Raw genomic sequence first — 18,518 nt, 5'->3', positions numbered from 1 at the left:
AACCCAAAACACTCCATCATCAAGTAGCTGCCTTTTCATTTCTGGTGTGGTTTCAGTTTTGAAGCACAGATTTATTTGCTAGTAAACTTTGTAAACAAAAAAAGTTGCTTCCCCACCTAGTCTGCCCAGGAAGTTTCAAAGATATTCTGTCTTCAAACTTTTTGTCCAATTGAAGTCGGTCAAATAATGCTTTCAGGATGTGGCTATTCTTGATACTTTTCACTATGCTAATAACAGCTGCCATGAAAAATTTCACGGCGTTACATTTTAAAATATCTTCACATAAAAGATACAAGAGGTGAACAAGGCAACCAAGTGGTATGATTGATGGATATTTCTCCTTAACCAAGGCCAAGGCAGCTCTCATGTTGGAAGCGTTATCTCCAATTACTACCAGAAACTACCATATCTTTCAATTACATTGATAATCATTGCAGCTAAGTAAGGTGCATTGTGTCTGTTTTCCTTTGTTGCTACAAACTCCACAAAAAGCGGTTCTGGTTTTGAGATGACAAAGTTTACTATTGACTCATTTCTGATATTACTCCAACCGTCACTCCATAAATGTATTTCGAGTCATTTAGCTGGCTTGTGACTTCATTTTGCATTTCTGCATACCGAGCTTTGAGTTATGAAGAAGTTAGACGATACCTCCATCGTGGCTGCTATTTGTTTTAAATTTACAAAATGTCTCTTGAATTCGGTTAGTTCAGGAGCCTCCCCATAATCTTGTTGTTGTCGTCAAAATCCACTCCTATTGTGACCTTGGAGGAGCTACGGCTGAAGCAGCCGACGGAAGGCTACGCCTGTCTATAGATGGTGTGCGAGAATTTTAATTTTTTGAGATTCCCAGTTCACTTCTGAGTGCCAATTTGATCTCTGAAATGTTCTGCCATCTGATGGGCATTATGTAGAACTAATTGATCAGAGATAGCTTTGGGAAGTAGCTTACAGAGCTTTTTGTAAGATGTCTGTGGAGTTCATTTGTGTTGTAAACAAACATGGCGGAACAACAATTTAGTTGCTCTTGCAGCGATGTTATTTCTGATCACAGAATCTTTCTGTTATTAACCACAGCAGAAAGTGATGATGGAGATGATAATTTTAATGAATTGTTAAGCGATTTTGAAAGTGAGTGTGATACAAAGAGTGCCAAAAATATTGTATGTGAGAGAGAAACAGAGCCTTCTGCTAAAGGAAAGAAGAAATACACGGTGAGTACAAAAGCTTTTTTATCACTATTTTCGTGGTTATAACTTCGTACTTCGCAGTTTCCTGTATTCGTTGGACTGAATACACACGTTCCAGTGACTGGGTATACCACTATTAGCGAAGCCCATTAAATTATAAAGAAGAATAATAATAATAATAATTGCATTCGTTCCACATGTGTATGTTTTTTACCATGTGCTAATTCGTTTATGAGGTTGGCGTCATGTTCATTTAATGGTTTAAGACTTTGTGTTCTTTTGCCATGTTTTAATGAAATGTTTGACTGCCTTCAGTGTTTATTTTATAATTTTATGTGACGTTCAGTGATCCAGGTTCCTTACGATGTTTATGTGACGTTCAGTGATCCAGGTTCCTTACGATGTTTCAATGGATATAGAGACATTTTTTCTTGGACATTTTCATAAGCTATATTCCTATTGTAGACTATCATGAATAAATCAACAAGAAACAGTACTTCCAGACATTTAAAATCATATTCTGTTGATTTTCCGTGCATACTAAAATCAAGAAAGGGAGAAAAATTTGCCTTTTGCACGGTATGTGGGTGTGATATTAGTATTGCACATGGTGGAAGAAACAATTTAAGTAATCGTGTAAAGTGCGGTAAACACGTAAGTTATGTTAAATGGAAGGAAGATAACAAGAAAATCAACACTTTTTTTGCCAGCTCTGGAAACGTTGATAGTGACGTAATTAGGGCCAAGTGTCTGTTTACTTCCTTCTTGGTGGAACACAATGTGCCTTTAAGTGTGGCTGATCTGGTGTTTTATTTAAGATGATGTTTCCCACATCAGAAATTGCAAAGAAATAGAGTTGTGGTCACAAGAAAACGGCAAAATGGCAAAAAAAAGCATCATCTGAAGTCTTTACTGGTAAGTGCCTTCAGAACGGACCATTTTCTTTGGCAACGGATGGAGCAATGATGCAAATGCCAAGTTGTATCCTATTGTTGTTACATTCTACGACTTCTTATATTACATGTTATAATTCTCATGTTAGGTCCGTATTGAAATGTACGTAAATACAAAGTATGTTACAAGTGTTTATTTATATATCCACCTATTCAATACAAAGAGATCTTTTTAGAAATTAAATATTATTATAAAATGTTAAGGGACATGTTTCGCCCATATTAAGGGCATCATCAGCCTCAAATTCAAACCTGTATGGTGAAAAATCAGGATCCTGATTGCTCTTACAAGCCATAAAAAGAGGATATCATTATAGGTGTCAGTCTAAACATACAAAATATTAGAATGTCCTTGGCTAAAATTGCAGTATCAAGCTGCATGTCATAAGTTCACATGAATATACTTTCCGGAGCGTTGAAAAACTTGTTGGGGTAGGGCAGTAAACAGCTCAGTCTTTATAATGAAACAGAAATGTGCCTCCTTGAAGATGATAAGAAAAAGCAAAGCTGATACACTGTTACAGATGTCAATATCGTATGTTGTGATAAGACAACAGATCTCTTAAATGGCTGTTCAGCTGCCTATAGTCTATTTAACTGGCTGAAGGAGTGAAAGTCGAATGTGTTATGATAAGATAACAGTCTTCCTTACATAATTGTGGGAGTAATGCTCTCTATTCTCACCATACCCCATAGCAATGCAGAATGTGAACGTGTTTTCAGCCTTGTGAAGAAAAATAGTTCAGAGTTCAGATCATCCATGTCCAATAAATCTCTGGAGTCTATTTCTATTTTGAAGACCAGGAGTTCTGGTCCCTGTTGTGACAAAATATATTCTCAAGACTTTTTGCAGGAATCTAAAAACTATGACTTTAAAGTCGAACTAGCATGTGATTGGCAGTGTCTATTATATTATTTTTGCTTGTGTTACGTTAAACAAGTTTCATTGTGTAAAGCCTTTTTCAGTTATCACATATCTGCTTAATTTATCAAGGAAGTCCTGTTATGTATGCTCCAAACTAATATTCAACACGCCTGGTGCTGTTTAACATGGATTTCTTCTTGATTGATATTTTCATCAACAAATCATTGGCCTATGATGTAAGTAGATTTGATTTCATTGAAATATCCTGTTTAAAGCATGAATTATTGTATTTTATAGCCCAGAAGTATTATTATTTGCATCAAGCCGGGATATGTCAAAAATCCTCAGATATTTTTGTCGTGCGTTTTACTGATAGCCCTTTTCAAAAGTTGGCAGGTATGCATATCACGTCTACAAGTACGGGCCGTGAAAGCATCAAACAATATCTGCAGGCCAGTTTGTTCTACGATTTGAATGCTAGCGGTTTCTTTGCTGTTTGACAGAATGGCGATGTTATCAGCAAAAGCTTTGATTATTATTGGTATTTAAGCCCACTAGGGAATGTCTGGATGCTCGCTGTCAGTTCCAATACCTCATGAGTCCTGCTTTCCTGTAAAGCTGGTTTGGTAGAGAAGACCATGAATTTACCAATTTACAAAATTTAGGGTGGTCTGAGACATCAGTATCAGAAATTATTATTATTGTTGTTCCAGCTGTCTCGACAAGTGGAGGTGTTGGAGAGAGAGAAGCAGGAGCTGCAACAGGAGGTGGACACTTTGCACGAGGAGGCCAGCAATCCGAGGTCACCTGAGCTTGCTCGTGATAGGCAGCAAGAATTGGTCGACACTATTAAACAAAAGAATAAACATATTTCACAGTTGCTGAGTGATCTTGAGGTAAGGTTAGATAGAATAAACAATATACATGCTGATTAATATAAACTGGGTGCTTGTCAAAAATGATCCCATTTCTGTCTAGTAGCAGATTCACTTTCCATTACTGTCTGTCTATATCGGTCCCTCAATTCTGAGGATCGTGATCTCTGAAGATATTTCTTTGTACCCGTTTCCATCCTCCGCGGTCATCTGCTATACGGATAGATTGTATGAACGATGTCTTTGTTGCATGTTTTATGCCATCTGTTCAGCATATAGGTGCTTGCCCACGCTCCCTCTTTCCAAGCACATTTCTCAAGATTATGTGCTTTTCAAGGCTTCCTTCTCCACGACGCATAATATGACCAAAGAATTGGAGAATCCTCTGTTGACATTTTGCCGATAACCTGGTACTGATGTTCAGCTCCTTGAGGATGGATTCATTGGCTCGAAATGCTGTCCAAGAAATGCGAAGCATTCTTCTCCAGCACCACATCTGGAATGAGTTGATCTTATTCAAATCTGAAGCTCATAAAGTCCACATTTCAGCACCATAGAGGAAGATAGAGAATACCAGTGTCTGTACTAATCTCATCTTTAGCTTTACAGAAATGGAGCGATCCTTCCAAATATGAGATAACTGAGACATGATGTTCTTGGCCATGGCAATCCAATGGCACCCAGGTACAACATTTCTGAAACAATTTCTATTTCTCTGAAGACACTGAGTTCGTTCAGCTTGTGAGGCCTATCAACTACAATAACTTTTGTCTTTTGCATGTTGATCTGCAAACCCAAACTGATGCTCTCAGTTCTGACACGGTCTAAAAGCTCTGTCATTTCTGCTTCATCCATGGCAATCAATACAGTCTGCATATAGGAGATTCGATATCTTTATGCCACCAATAGGAAATCCACCAGTCCATCCAGCCAATGCAGTTCTCATGATGTACTCACCATAAATATTAAAAAGCTGGGGTGACAATATACAGCCTTGGCGAACGCCCCTTTGTGTCTTGAAGATTTCAGACATCTTGCCATTTATCCTGACAACTGCTGTGTTAGACTCGTATAGATTCTTTATCAACCAGATAGGATGTTTTGGAACTCCCATTTCCAATAACACTTGCCAAAGTTTCTCCCATTGAACACAGTCAAAAGCTTTCCTATTGTCTAGAAAGCAAATGATCTTAGGAAGCTGGAATTCTCTACTCTTTTCGATTAGTTCTTGGATAGTATAAAGATAATTTAAAAGTCACCACCTTATCAATACACAGATTTATTTACTTCAAAATTGGTAAATTAGGTCAAGACTGGTTTCGACCCCTAAGGGATCATCTTCAGTTGACATACATATAAAAAAAAGATATTTACAAAACATCACATGTAAAATATTAATCTTTTAGTTAATTCAATTGAGTCAAACAATTTTTTTTGTATTTAGAATGTTGGTGGGTACATCTTAGTTTGAAAACATGTGTGTGAGATTTATAGGCTATGTCTAAATTATTTCGTATATAGGTCCTATACTTCTTTACATACAGTGTCAAAATTATTACATTCAATATAATTTATCTATTTGATGAAAACACTGGCAAATTGCTTACTGAGATGGTAAAGTGTGTACATGTTTTAGTTTAAAAGTACATGTTGTTTTTTACATGTCATATTATAATTTATATTACAAAGTATAGAATAAAATTATTCTTGCATTTGTGCACATTGATAATAGTGAGACTATTGTAGGATCTTCAAAAAATATACCGTTGTTTGAGGTATGTCACTGTATATCTGCTTTTTTGAAATGTCAATAGCCTAATTACGTTCTTATATATAAGTTATGAAATTTCACTTTTTATAGTTCGGTCAAATGGAAGAAACATAGAATAACCTTGTTAATTTAGATTCTTCATGACTAAAATACTGGTATCTAGTACATTATTAAAATAGATCCTTAATACTAAAATACAAGTATGTGGTACCTTCTGTACTTGTTTTATATATTAAAATGGGGTTTACATTTATTGACATTAGTTCTATGGTTTGTTACCATTTGTAAAGTTGTCTAATATGAAGGCCAGTTGGAAATGTTTAAAGTTAGTCTGATGGGAAAGGGTTCAATCCCTTGTTTATATTGTTTGTTTTTGCCGCTTGTTAAGTACAACACATCATATTATACACTTATTATTTCTGCTTGCAGATACATTATTTTACAAAATATAGAAGCCTCCACGCCACGACAAACGTGCAACTTTACCAAGACGCACGACATTTCAAACGCACTCCATTTCACAACAGTCACCCATTCAACTAGTAATGACACGCGAAAAGAAGGAAAATGTTTTCTTAACGACATACAGAATCTCAAGATAACTCCAACAACAGCAGCAGCTTACAAAATTGCAACAAATACTATACTACAACACGTAATTCACTTGTAAAAAGAGGCAAAGCAACATAGTATAAATATGTATTCGGTCCTATTTATGTAAACATTTCATACATTTCTAACTGACCAGTTACATCAGATTACAATCTCACAAACAGTAACAACCCATAGTACTGTTGTTAACCTATGTTAACCCTATCTTACGTTTGAAAAATGTGCACATATAGCACTACATATTAGTACTTTTAATGTAAAGAATTTATTTTAATAAGCTACCATATACCAATATTTTAGTTATGAAGAGTTCATTTTAACTAGATCATCTCATGCTTGTACCTAACAAGCGGCAAAAACAAACAATATAAACAAGGGATTGAACCCTTTCCCATCAGACTAACTTTAAACATTTCCAACTGGCCTTCATATTAGACCACAACTTTACAAATGGTAACAAACCATAGAATTAATGTCAATAAATGTAAACCCCATTTTAATATATAAAACAAGTACAGAAGGTACCACATACTTGTATTTTAGTATTAAGGATCTATTTTAATAATGTACTAGATACCAGTATTTTAGTCATGAAGAATCTAAATTAACAAGGTTATTCTATGTTTCTTCCATTTGACCGAACTATAAAAAGTGAAATTTCATAACTTATATATAAGAACGTAATTAGGCTATTGACATTTCAAAAAAGCAGATATACAGTGACATACCTCAAACAATGGTATATTTTTTGAAGATCCTACAATAGTCTCACTATTATCAATGTGCACAAATGCAAGAATAATTTTATTCTATACTTTGTAATATAAATTGTAATATGACAACATGTAAAAAACATGTACTTTTAAACTAAAAAAATGTACACACTTTACCATCTCAGTAAGCAATTTGCCAGTGTTTTCATCAAATAGATAAATTATATTGAATGTAATAATTTTGACACTGTATGTAAAGAAGTATAGGACCTATATACGCAATAATTTAGACATAGTGAGCCTATAAATCTCACACATGTTTTCAAACTAAGATGTACCCACCAACATTCTAAATATAAAAAATTGTTTTGACTCAATTGAATTAACTAAAAGATTAATATTTTACATGTGATGTTTTTGTAAATATCTTTTTTTATATGTATTGTACCCGTCTAAATGGTACCTCAGTTAATTTGGGAAAGCTGGGAATATTTATTACGGAGCATTGCTTACGAGTGCGCGTGTACCAGCTGTGGCATAGTTGTGCGAGAGCGAGCCGGCCGAAACTAGGTCAACAGCTGATCGAGGGTGACCAGAGCGCAGTTACGTCATGACACCAGCAGACGACAGAGGGGAGGAGAAATGTTCTCATAAAATCCACTCGTAGCGGTCAAGGACGAGCTATGGCGCAGGTCGATTACCAGCCAATAGAAATTGAGGAAAGTGCTGGAAATATTAGGATTGTTCTGGAAAAGTCGAAGGAAGTTCTTGTGTATGAACGACAGAACAGTTCAGGAGAAATTTCACGAGACGACGGCCAGAACAGTTTTCCAAGAGCACGTCGGACAGTGGTTTTTTTTTTACGAGAAGTCGAACCGTGTATTCTCTACGGGAAAGAAGAATATTTTCAGACGACGTGAATACTAGTGTAATCCTTGTAGGGCACGATCATTACATTACTTGAATGCCAGTGTAATTCATTGTTAGCTCAACGCAGTATCCAGCGAGCTTATTACAGTCATGCATTCTCCCGGGTGGAAAATGTTAAACCACAGACAGTCAGCGTGCTCATTAAAGCCGATTCTTGCCATAGAAGCTTTAGGAATGTTCCATTGGACATTATGAAAGGAAGTCACGATCTCAAGTGGATAGACGAGAGGAAATCTAACCTTTATTTAATCATCATAATATTCAGCCCTATTATTTGTCAGCCTAAGGCGCATCGTAACTTAATGAATGTGTTCAGAAGACGAAGCTTATAGTAATAATGGACCTGAAGTACATCGTTGCGCCAAGTTAAGTGTTGAAAATAACTTAGTGAGTTATAGCTAGTGTGGATCCCTGTGCTAATAGAATATTTTAGTTTCAGCTATCTCCGAGGAAACCAAGTTGTCGACATGCGGCGATCAAGAGGGAAATCGAGAGATTTTCTGGGACTTTGCTGGAATAAAAGGAAGACGCTGAATAGAGCTACAGTCATGTGGAACTAAATTCCAGAGTGCACGCCAACGCGATGACTTTGTACATCCGTAAACCACCATAGATGAGGCAAGAGATGTCGTCGCCTGGAGCAGCATCCCGACGCCAAGGATTCTCACCGGAAATATGAGTACCCTTGTAAAATTTCTTCTCTTTTAGTAGATGACTAGATTGTATTCTTACGTAGAGTAAAGTAGTTTCCTTAGTAATTTGTATTTAATGGTGATGGGAGAGCGTTCCTTACTTCGTTGATTTGTGATTTCAATATTGTTCTATCTTTGCATTTCCTTGGAATAATGATAGTTTTATTTTGGACGTGATGATGAATAATCCCAGTTGTTCTTGAGTCGACAAGAGTGAGTGATTATGATCTTCGAAAGTGACTTTAAGGGAGTAAGGCCTACTAACAATCATGATAATAATAATAATAATAATAAGAATAAATTAAACTCATAAAAATAGTAAATGAAGATATGATTAGATGTAGGAGTACACTATAATTAAATCGTAGTTTTAAAACCCTGTTAGTCATGTGTAGTGATTGATGGTAGAAGGGAAAGTGAACGACGAATGTGAGAAATATTCTTCGAGAGAACGATCTAGGAGCCATTATAGGATAATAATAATAATAATGCTAATAATAGTAAAGGTCGGATAATGTAAAAGTTGTTGAGATTAAACTTGTATGGTCATTGTGATAATGGAGTTCGCCATTAATGGACGACATGGGACTACTAGGGTACATGTCGGGCCTAAAAGGTATTATGAGTCACAGTGATTGTAATGAATGATTATGGCGATAATGATTTATGAGGATGTACGAATTTAGTGACTAATAATAGGTCTATTTCTGGCTCAACAACTGAAATGAATAATACATGACTTAATCGTTATTAGATGTTTTCGAGGCTCGTGAGCTCTTATCACTGATGATGGTGATAGTTATTCTTCGAGAGAGAAATTTGGCTTTCTGTATCATCATAACTACAGTCATGAGCGAGTTTTTATTCTGGTCAGATGATTGTAAGGATCTTCAATAAAACTCAAGGGAAAGACGAGATAAATGACTGGATGATAATAATAATAATAAATATTACAGATTCATTGTGTGATAAAAATTTACTTAACCAGTTGGTAGAATTGGGTTGTTTGATGTCATTTACTTATATCATTCCAAGGAAACTTATCTTGTATATTTTTTTTGCTGACTGTGAAGCATTGTTGTTGTTGTTGTTGATTCCGTGTAGGATCTCATGATGCTCTATCCATCCATGAAATGTTAGGTAATTTAGAAAAGTTAAATAGAGTAAGGAAAGAATACAGTCAAGCGTAGTCTACGAGAGAGAGGGAGTTATGCCAAAGAAATTGTAAAAATATTTCCCAACACTAAAATGAAATTGTAAAGGAATTTTATGATGACAAGATGAGTTAGAGGATTTTCACAGGTAGAGTGAATGAATTTTCAAGAGATTTCCTCGAACAAGTAAATGCTGGACTAATAGTAATTTTTCTTCAAAGTGTATGAAATTATTTTACCTGTAAATGACTAAACATGAGTTATAACGGGAAATGACAGCTTTGCTAATTTTGTGGTTCATTCGATGTTGCAGAGTAAAATACTGGGTGGAGTATCATTGAAGAAGCAATGGAATCTAACTCCAGAAGCATGCGAGGACTTATAGTCGTGTTCATTTATCCACAAGCCATTAAAGATTGAGATATTTCTTTTGTTGCAAAGTCACATTGTATTTAAAATTTTTTTTTTCCTTTCATGCATTTGTCCGGACTGAGTTTCCGTTATGTTTTAATAAACGTTGTTGTTATTTGCCCTGATTTTCATTTATATTGTGTCACCTATCCAGTCACCAAGGGTCCTGAAAATATAAACTCTATGAAATTGTCCCTTAATAGCAAAATCGGCCCTGCGAACGGTCCACCCTTTTGGGACTCTCGTTTTGCCGACTGAGCGACCCCGGAGAAGGGGACAGTATGTCAACTGAAGATGATCCCTTAGGAGTCGAAACCGGTCTTGACCTAATTTACCAATTTTGAAGTAAATAAATCTGTTTATTGATAAGGTGGTGACTTTTAAATTATCTTTATACTGTGATACCAATCAATACGGAAATGAAGCTAATAGATTATAATAGTTCTTGGATGTTCAACAGCTGTTCTCTTGTGGCTTTTCCTTTGACGAAACCAGCTTGTTCAGGGGGAATCTGTGAACTAATATAATTTTTGAGTCTGTCTTTCAAGAATATACAACATGATCTTGCTAACATGTGAAATTAACAATAAAGTCCTATAGTTATCACATTTCATTGTTGAGCCCTTTTTATGCAAGGGGATGAAGATGGATGTAACCCAGTCAGCTGGCCATTTGCCATTTCTCCAAATTTTATTGCAAATGTCTGTGATAGTTTGAGCACCAATATCGCTTGTCTCTTTCAGTAGTTCAGCGGTTATGTTGTCATAACCCAATGCTTTATGCGGTCGCAACGATGTGATTGCCCTTTTTGTTTCCTGAAGTAAGATGTCTGATTCTAGTTCAAAATCTCACCATTCAATCATCGGCTGTATTGTCTCTACTTTATATAACTCCTCACAGTACTGTTTCAATCTATTCAATAAAATATCAAAATCATGTATGCTATGACAATTAGAATCTTCTATGGACCATACACGAGGTTTGTATTTATTTGACAGCTGTTTTACTTTACAGTATATATATCTCGTGTCTCATTGTGATGGCCATGAGCTTCAATTTCTTCACAGATTCCTGACAGATACCGTATTTCACGGCATAATCGTCGCCACCGCGTAATCGTCGCATCCTTTATTTTCAATACAAAAATCGGACTTTAAACCTTTAATTACATAATCGTCGCACGTCCAAATTTTGTTCACTAATCTGGTTAAAAGGTAAATGGAACTGCAACGTAAGTTGCACATGAATGCGCAATTTAAATACGTGTATGGTTTATGGGCAATTTGGCAACACAGTCACGTTTGCGACATGTTGCACAACGTATAAATAAATAATACCGGTATACTGTATGTACGACGCATGGCTTACCGGTAGACTATCGGCAGTTTGACAACGTGGTCGCGAGACAGTGTACTATTTATTAACCACCTACATATTATGAGTTCCCATTTGAAATACGTAAGGCTGTAAGATATCGCTTATCGGCAACGTCGCCAGGAAATACCGGCTAGGTAGGTTGAATGGACCTCGAACCAGCCCTCAGATACAGGTAAAATTCCCTGACCCGGCCGTGAATTGAACCCGAGGCCTCCGTGTAAGAGGCAAGCACGCTATCCCTACACCATGGGGCCGGCTCCTGTGTTATTGCGCACGAAGTGAAATCCAAGACGATAACGCAGATTTCCACGGAATTATTCAGCCGAATTATTTACGATGTCTCGGTTGTCATCGCTAGACTCTTATCTTACTACTACGTCATAAGTGTCCGGGCATGGGATGAAAACTTTTATCCAAGCAGTCAAGATAATTATTATCCAATGCTATTAAAGTTTTATTTTATAAACTCGTAGTAATGTAATGTAAAATCATCAATAACTGGGAAAAAATATTAACCTAATTACCGTATGTTTAAAAGAAATTGAAAAAAATGAATGTTTGTTACTGACGTCTCGGAATACAGTCAACTATACAGTAGATCTACACCGCGCTAGCTAGAGCTCCGGTTTGCGAGGTTTGCGCAAGCGCAGTAGTGTGTCGCAACCAACGAGCTAAACTGATAAATTGTTGCATGCTTCCTTGCTGCCTAACAGTATTGGCTGCTCTGGAATGGACAGATCACAGATGCATTTATTTGTTTCAGATTTACGTGATTACTGTAGACATGTGTGCGTGAGAATTTAAGTTTTTAATTTGTGTTTTGGGTGTTTGCAGAAATAATTTGTTTTAATAGTGAACAATTACGGAAAGTCATTTATATCGCAAAACATTAACGTGTGAAGCATTTATAAGCGATTATGGATAAATATAGAAACTATTCTGCGGGCTTCAAGCTAAGCGTAATTGCCTTCGCTGAACAGCACGGGAACAGAGCTGCAGAAAGAAAATTTTCTGTGAGTGACAAGTTGGTGCGTGACTGGCGGAAAGTAAAAAACAAGCTAAAAAGCACAAACCCTTCTAGACGCGCGTTTAGAGGTCCTAAAACAGGGAAGTTTCCTATAATTGACGAAGAAGTGTTTAGGTACGTCAGTGAAATACGTAACAATGGCTGCAGTGTATCATATGAAATGTTACAAATTAAGGGACAGGAGGTAGCGCGCAAACACAACATACCGGTAACTCAGTTTAAGGCGACTCGTGGGTGGATTAAGGGGTTCATGCGACGACACAATCTGTCAGTGCGAAGTAGAACAACACTAAGCCAAAAGTTGCCTGCTGATTACACGGACAAGATTGTAAATTTTCACCGATTTGTCATACGTTTGCGCAAGGAAACTTCGTACTTGCTTTCTCAAATCGGTAATGCCGATCAGACTTCAATCTTTTTTGATATGCCTCGCAACAGCACTATTGCGCTAAAAGGATCACGGAGTGTATTAATGAAAACCAGCGATAGTGAGAAGTTGCGATGCACGGCAATGCTAGCCATTACAGCTGACGGGAGAAAGTTGCCGCCTTACATCATTTTCAAGAGGAAAACGATGCCTAAGAATATACAGTTTCCCCGTGGAATTCATGTACGAGTGCAACCAAAGGGTTGGATGGACGTAGAACTCATGCTGGATTGGGTTAAAACTGTGTGGAATAGAAGACCTGATGCACTACTAAAACAACCAGCTCTGCTTGTTTTAGATAGTTTCCGAGGTCACCTCGTGAACGAAGTGAAGCAAATTCTCACTACAAATAAGACACGACAGATAGTCATTCCTGGTGGCCTAACATCTGCGTTGCAGCCACTAGACGTATGTGTTAATAAAGCCTTTAAAGACCGTTTACATCGATTTTACAACGAGTGGATGATGAGCGGCGATCAGCAATTGACGCCCGCCGGAAATATCAGGCGTCCACCCTTGGACTTGTTATGCTCGTGGGATCTTATACCACCTGAACTAGTCTCCAAGAGCTTCAAAAGGACTGGGATTTCGAATGCACTAGACGGTTCCGAAGATGACGCAGTGTGGCAGGGAGACGAAGAATCTGATACTGGTATTAACAGAGGCGAGGACGGCGCATCAGATAGCGAAACCTGCGATAGCGACACCGAAGATTTGGAATAAATTGCGTACCGGTAAGTCCGCATTTCACAACAAAGCGATCATTTTTTGCAAGTGTAATATTTTAACTTTAATACTCAAATTAATGACAAATTAACTTAATACGTTAATTTTTATTTTCAGGTTGGAAAAACGTTCGCCGAATTGTTGCGAAAAATTATGAATTTTGTTTTAGACTATTTTAATTATTTTGATGTATAAACGCGAGTATTATGTGCATCTTAAATTTGTATCAAATACAATTTAGTTATAAATACATTTTTTGAGTAATACAAATACTGGTATTAAATATTCATCGTATAATGGTCGCACCCTACAATTTTTTTCGAAAATTTTGGTATAAAAAGTGCGACGATTATGCCGTGAAATACGGTACTTACGTATGTCTAAGCGGCATTTATGTTGAATTTTACGACACAGCTCAAAGTATCTGTTCTGTCTTGAATGTGCAAGCCTGTTTTTTTCAGTTGTTTCTGCTGTTCTATGAGCTGCCATGTATGATCACTGATCCAACACTTATGATGACTCTGTATTGGAGAAGAATGTTCCATTGGAGTGGTCACTGTATTTTGTTTGAGGTATTCCCATGTGGACCCTTCAACAGTACTGTGCTCCCTTCCAGTGTTCAAAAGAACATTTTGGATTTCTTAAGTTTTCACCTTCCACCGTTTGCATTTTATAAGGTACACGGCGCATACCTCTGAGTTTCAACCGGAACACCATAAACAGAAGTTGGTGATCTGTGCCACATTCTGCACCAGGGTATGTTTTCGCATTGATGACAGAGGATTTCCAGTGATTGTCAACCAATATAAAATCAATCTGATTTCTATGAAGACCATCAGAGGAGCACCATGTATACAGTCGACGAGTATGATGTTGAAAGAATGTGTTGGTTACACATAATTCATGTTCCATACAAAACTGTAGTAGCCTCTCTCAACTATCATTTCGCTTTCTAATGACATAATGGCCCACGATGTGTCTAAACTCAGTCAGTGGTCGTTTCTCCAATCTTTGCATGAAAGTCTCCAAGAACCACTGATATTTCCTTACTTGAGATTTTCTTCATTACATCGTCTGATTCTCCATAGAATTTCTTGATTTCTTCTTCGCTTGAAACAGATGTAACAATGAAATTGAAATAATAAATAAGGTAGTTCAACGTATTCAATACAAATAAATATGAAATGTAGTATTACATTCCTATTTAATTAAAAGTGGAAGTGGTACCAGTTTCGACCCTAATCTGGGTCATCATCAGCTGAATAAAATGCAAAAAACAATGCACAGGTAAATGAGAAATTAAAGAGTGAGTCTTTCACAAAAACAGTTGAAGAGGCAAAATATGTTAATGGGGATTGGCACTGTGCAATTTTAAATCGTAAAATCTAGAAAAAGTAGAAAGTCAGTCACTTATAAGAAGTAAGGCGTGATCTTCTGAATAGTAGCACAACACACGCAAATTTCAGCACTGTCTCATAATGTTTACAAGAAGAGGTGAAAAGTTAAATGAGCCAGCGAATGAACGTGAAGTCACAATATAATTAATGAATATGAAGTCCCAAAATTGTTTAGAAGTCGAAGACGAGTCGCTTGATTGAAGCGAATTGCTAGCTCCTGAAGACCAGCGCAACACACTCAAAGTCCGGCACTGTGCTTTCAAATGCCGACTGAACTCGGTGAATAGCTTGATGAACCAGTCTGTAATTGCTTCAGTTGCGCATACACTTGAATGATATGGAGTTTACATGGTGCTGCCTTAAATGTTAAGTGGATGATTCTGTCATTAACACATGAACATCCATCCACTAGATTTGCCAAATGCAGAGGGACAATTACTGCAACGCCATTGGCGCTTTAATTATCTAGTCTAGAAAAGTACACCACATTACACTTTGTGGTGCAGAAGAAGCCATTACCTCTCCTGTGTGTTTTAGTTAGACCTAGCAAGTCTAGATTGTGATTTTCCATTTCCTTCTCAATGATCTGAAGTTTCCCAGGTTGCAAGAGTCCCCTTTAATTCCAAGTTGCTATTTTATTTTGGCGTCGAAGGGATGTTCTCTTTAAGATGTTACTCCTCCCAGTCGCACATTTTCCACACAAGGCCTGGGAGTCTACCTTCGTGTGCCCAGTCACAATTTCACACCATTCAGCCTGGACCTGAGATGGTGCTGAGTGTCAACCGGATCACTTGACGAATTCATTTCCAAATTAGGCATATTCATCAGAGATTCTCTTGGGAAGGTAGTGTGGTAGTTTCCCCTTGCTTTCCACACTGCAGTATCATGGCCATTGATGCTGATTCAGCGACGCCCATAATAATCCAGTGATGGGCTGATCCAAAGTCATTCTTTTTGCGCCTCGTCCTCGTACTGATAGGTACTGCTGCCCTCTATCAGGGATGGATTCCAGTGGCATTTCCTCCACTGAGTGGACCATCACCCCACCTAAAGGAGCTCATCCGCCAAAAGCCATTGACACCCTTAGGGAGTCGGGTTATTTACCGCCGCCCAACACTCGGCAGATGGAAATTACCTGTCGCTTCATGCTTCTTACATTTCCTTGGCTATTACGTTCATTTCAGTCATGAAGTTGGTCCTCAAATCTTCAACTGTTCATAATCGATTTCGATACACTTTGACCTTGAGATATACCCACAGGAAATAATCAGGTGGTAATAAGTCCACTGATCTTGGTGGTCATAGATTCTTAGAGATAACTCTGTCCTCAAAGATCCGAGTGAGAGACTTGGTTGACGTGTGTAACATAGCTCATTGTTGTCTAGTTGCTTGACAAATTACAGGAAAATGTCCTGTACCAGTCTGTGTTCATTGTATCTGAGAGGAAGAATGGACCCTAGACTGCACATCAAACTCCTACCTTCTGTGGTTCCAGGGGTCTCTCATGAATACAGTATGTGTTATGTGTGGCCCAAGTGCGGGATTTTGAGAATTTGCGTATAACCAGTCAGATGGAACTGCCCTCATCTGTGAAACACCCAATATTCATAATTCCTGGTAGCTGTCTTTTAAGAACAAAGATCCTGTAAAGTACAAAAGTTTGCAGAAGGTAATATGACAAAAAATAAGGAGTGCAAAAGAACAACAACTCTCTGAGGAATGCATCGAAATAGAATTCTCTCTCTCGTTCTCCTGATCCTGATGGTTGGTGGGTAGCATGACTTTCCTCGTCCAACGACCTTCTATCCTGAGCCAGCTGTTTGATTAGTTGATATGGACATCGCCCTTTAATGACATCGAGGAATCCTACTCTTGGTCGTCCTCTTCTAGTCTTTCCTTCCAATTTCCCTTGAAGCAGTGTGGTGCACCATGATGAATGCTGGAGTAAATGACCTATCCTACATCTTCTTTTCGTGATCATTTTCTGTAGATTGATGGTTTCTTCAGCTCTCTTGAGAACTTCTTCATTTATTAGCCAGTGAGTCCAAGGTATTCGTAACATTCGAGGCCAGCACCACATTTCGAATGCATCTATTCTTTTCTTATCAGCCTTTAATAGGGTCCAGGTTTCAGAGCCATAGGTTGCAATTCTCCAAATTAAGCTCTTAATGAAATGCTTTCTTACTGGTAGGGATATATCCTTGGAGGTCAACAGCTTTCTTTTTTATTGAAAGCTTCTTTAGCCTGGGCTATTCGAGAACGGACGTCCTTTTCACACCTCCCATCAGATGCAATGATGCTTCCCAAATAACTGAACTGATTTACTTAAGCCAATTTTTCTCCTTCCAACCAAACATTAACATCCTTGTTTACCATCCGGAGTACATTTCATCATCTTGGATTTTGTTTTGTTAACATTCTTGTTACATTTTAGTATTAGTAGATCATTCAATTTCTTTAGTGAGGTCTCTATCCTTTTCTCAGTTTCAGCTATGAGGGCATTTAAATTGATATAATAAATATGGTAGTTCAACCTATTCAATACAAGTAAATAAGAGATGTAGAGATTACATTCTTATTTAATTAAAAGTGGAAATGGTACTGGTTTCGACCCCAGTCTGGGTCTTCATCAGCCGATAATAACTCGAAAAACAATGCATAAGTAAGAAAGAAGTTAACGGTCAAGTCCACACAATATCATTTGAAGAGGCGATATAAAAATGACGGGGGTAGGCACTGTAAAATTCAGACGAAGTGGAATGTAAGTCACTTAAAAGAAGTAATGTGTAATCTTCCGAGCATCAGCGCGCACATACAATGTTTGGCACTGTCTCACAATGTTCACGAAAAGCAGAGAACAGTTAAATGAGCCAGACTGCATACACCGTCAGGCACAAAATCACAACACAATCCAAACATGAAGATCTAAAGTCATGAAGAAGCCAAAGACGAGCAGCTCAAGTTAAGTAACTTGCAAGCTCCAGAAGATCGGCGCGGTGTTTACAACGTCAAGTGCTGTAGTTTCATACGCTGACGGAGATTGAAGGGTAGATTAATGATCAAGTATTTGCTTAGTTCACGAAAATGTATCTATATACATATATTTATAATACGATTCAATATAATTGAATACGTAATTATGATCTTGAAGATTTTTAGAACAGTTGACGTGAAAAACCAATAGTGAATAGAAAAAATGGTAAAAGCGCAATACCGGAAACAAATGAAAACGTGTATGCACAGTACGCTATTTCTTGAATATAAAAAAATTTGGGTCGTGATTGAAGTAGTCAAAGTTGGCGGATGCAAGGCATGAGTTTAAATTTGAAAGTGAGGGCCCAAAATGAAGGTGGCAATGTAGCTTTTTTTTTTTTTAAGAGGTAAAAAGAAAAATAGGA

At 37.4% G+C, this 18,518-nt stretch overlaps 1 protein-coding gene across 6 annotated transcripts in view; it reads left to right on the top strand.

Annotated features, from left to right (window-relative positions):
* Positions 1 to 18,518, top strand: part of Cep290 (Centrosomal protein 290kDa) — a 1,403,175-nt gene that overhangs the window by 141,600 nt on the left and 1,243,057 nt on the right. For all 6 annotated transcript variants that reach the window (XR_010858542.2, XM_067136188.2, XM_067136189.2 and 3 more), the window contains exon 4: positions 3,722 to 3,904. Coding sequence is in view for 5 of the 6 variants with exons in the window: in XM_067136188.2 (XP_066992289.2) it covers positions 3,722 to 3,904 (183 nt within the window). In the remaining variant the exon portion in view is untranslated. The remainder of the gene's footprint in view (positions 1 to 3,721; positions 3,905 to 18,518) is intronic.

Source organism: Anabrus simplex, chromosome 1 (genome assembly GCF_040414725.1).
Source record: "Anabrus simplex isolate iqAnaSimp1 chromosome 1, ASM4041472v1, whole genome shotgun sequence".
Taxonomy (NCBI): domain Eukaryota; kingdom Metazoa; phylum Arthropoda; class Insecta; order Orthoptera; family Tettigoniidae; genus Anabrus; species Anabrus simplex.
This window is presented reverse-complemented; position numbering and strand designations above follow the sequence as displayed.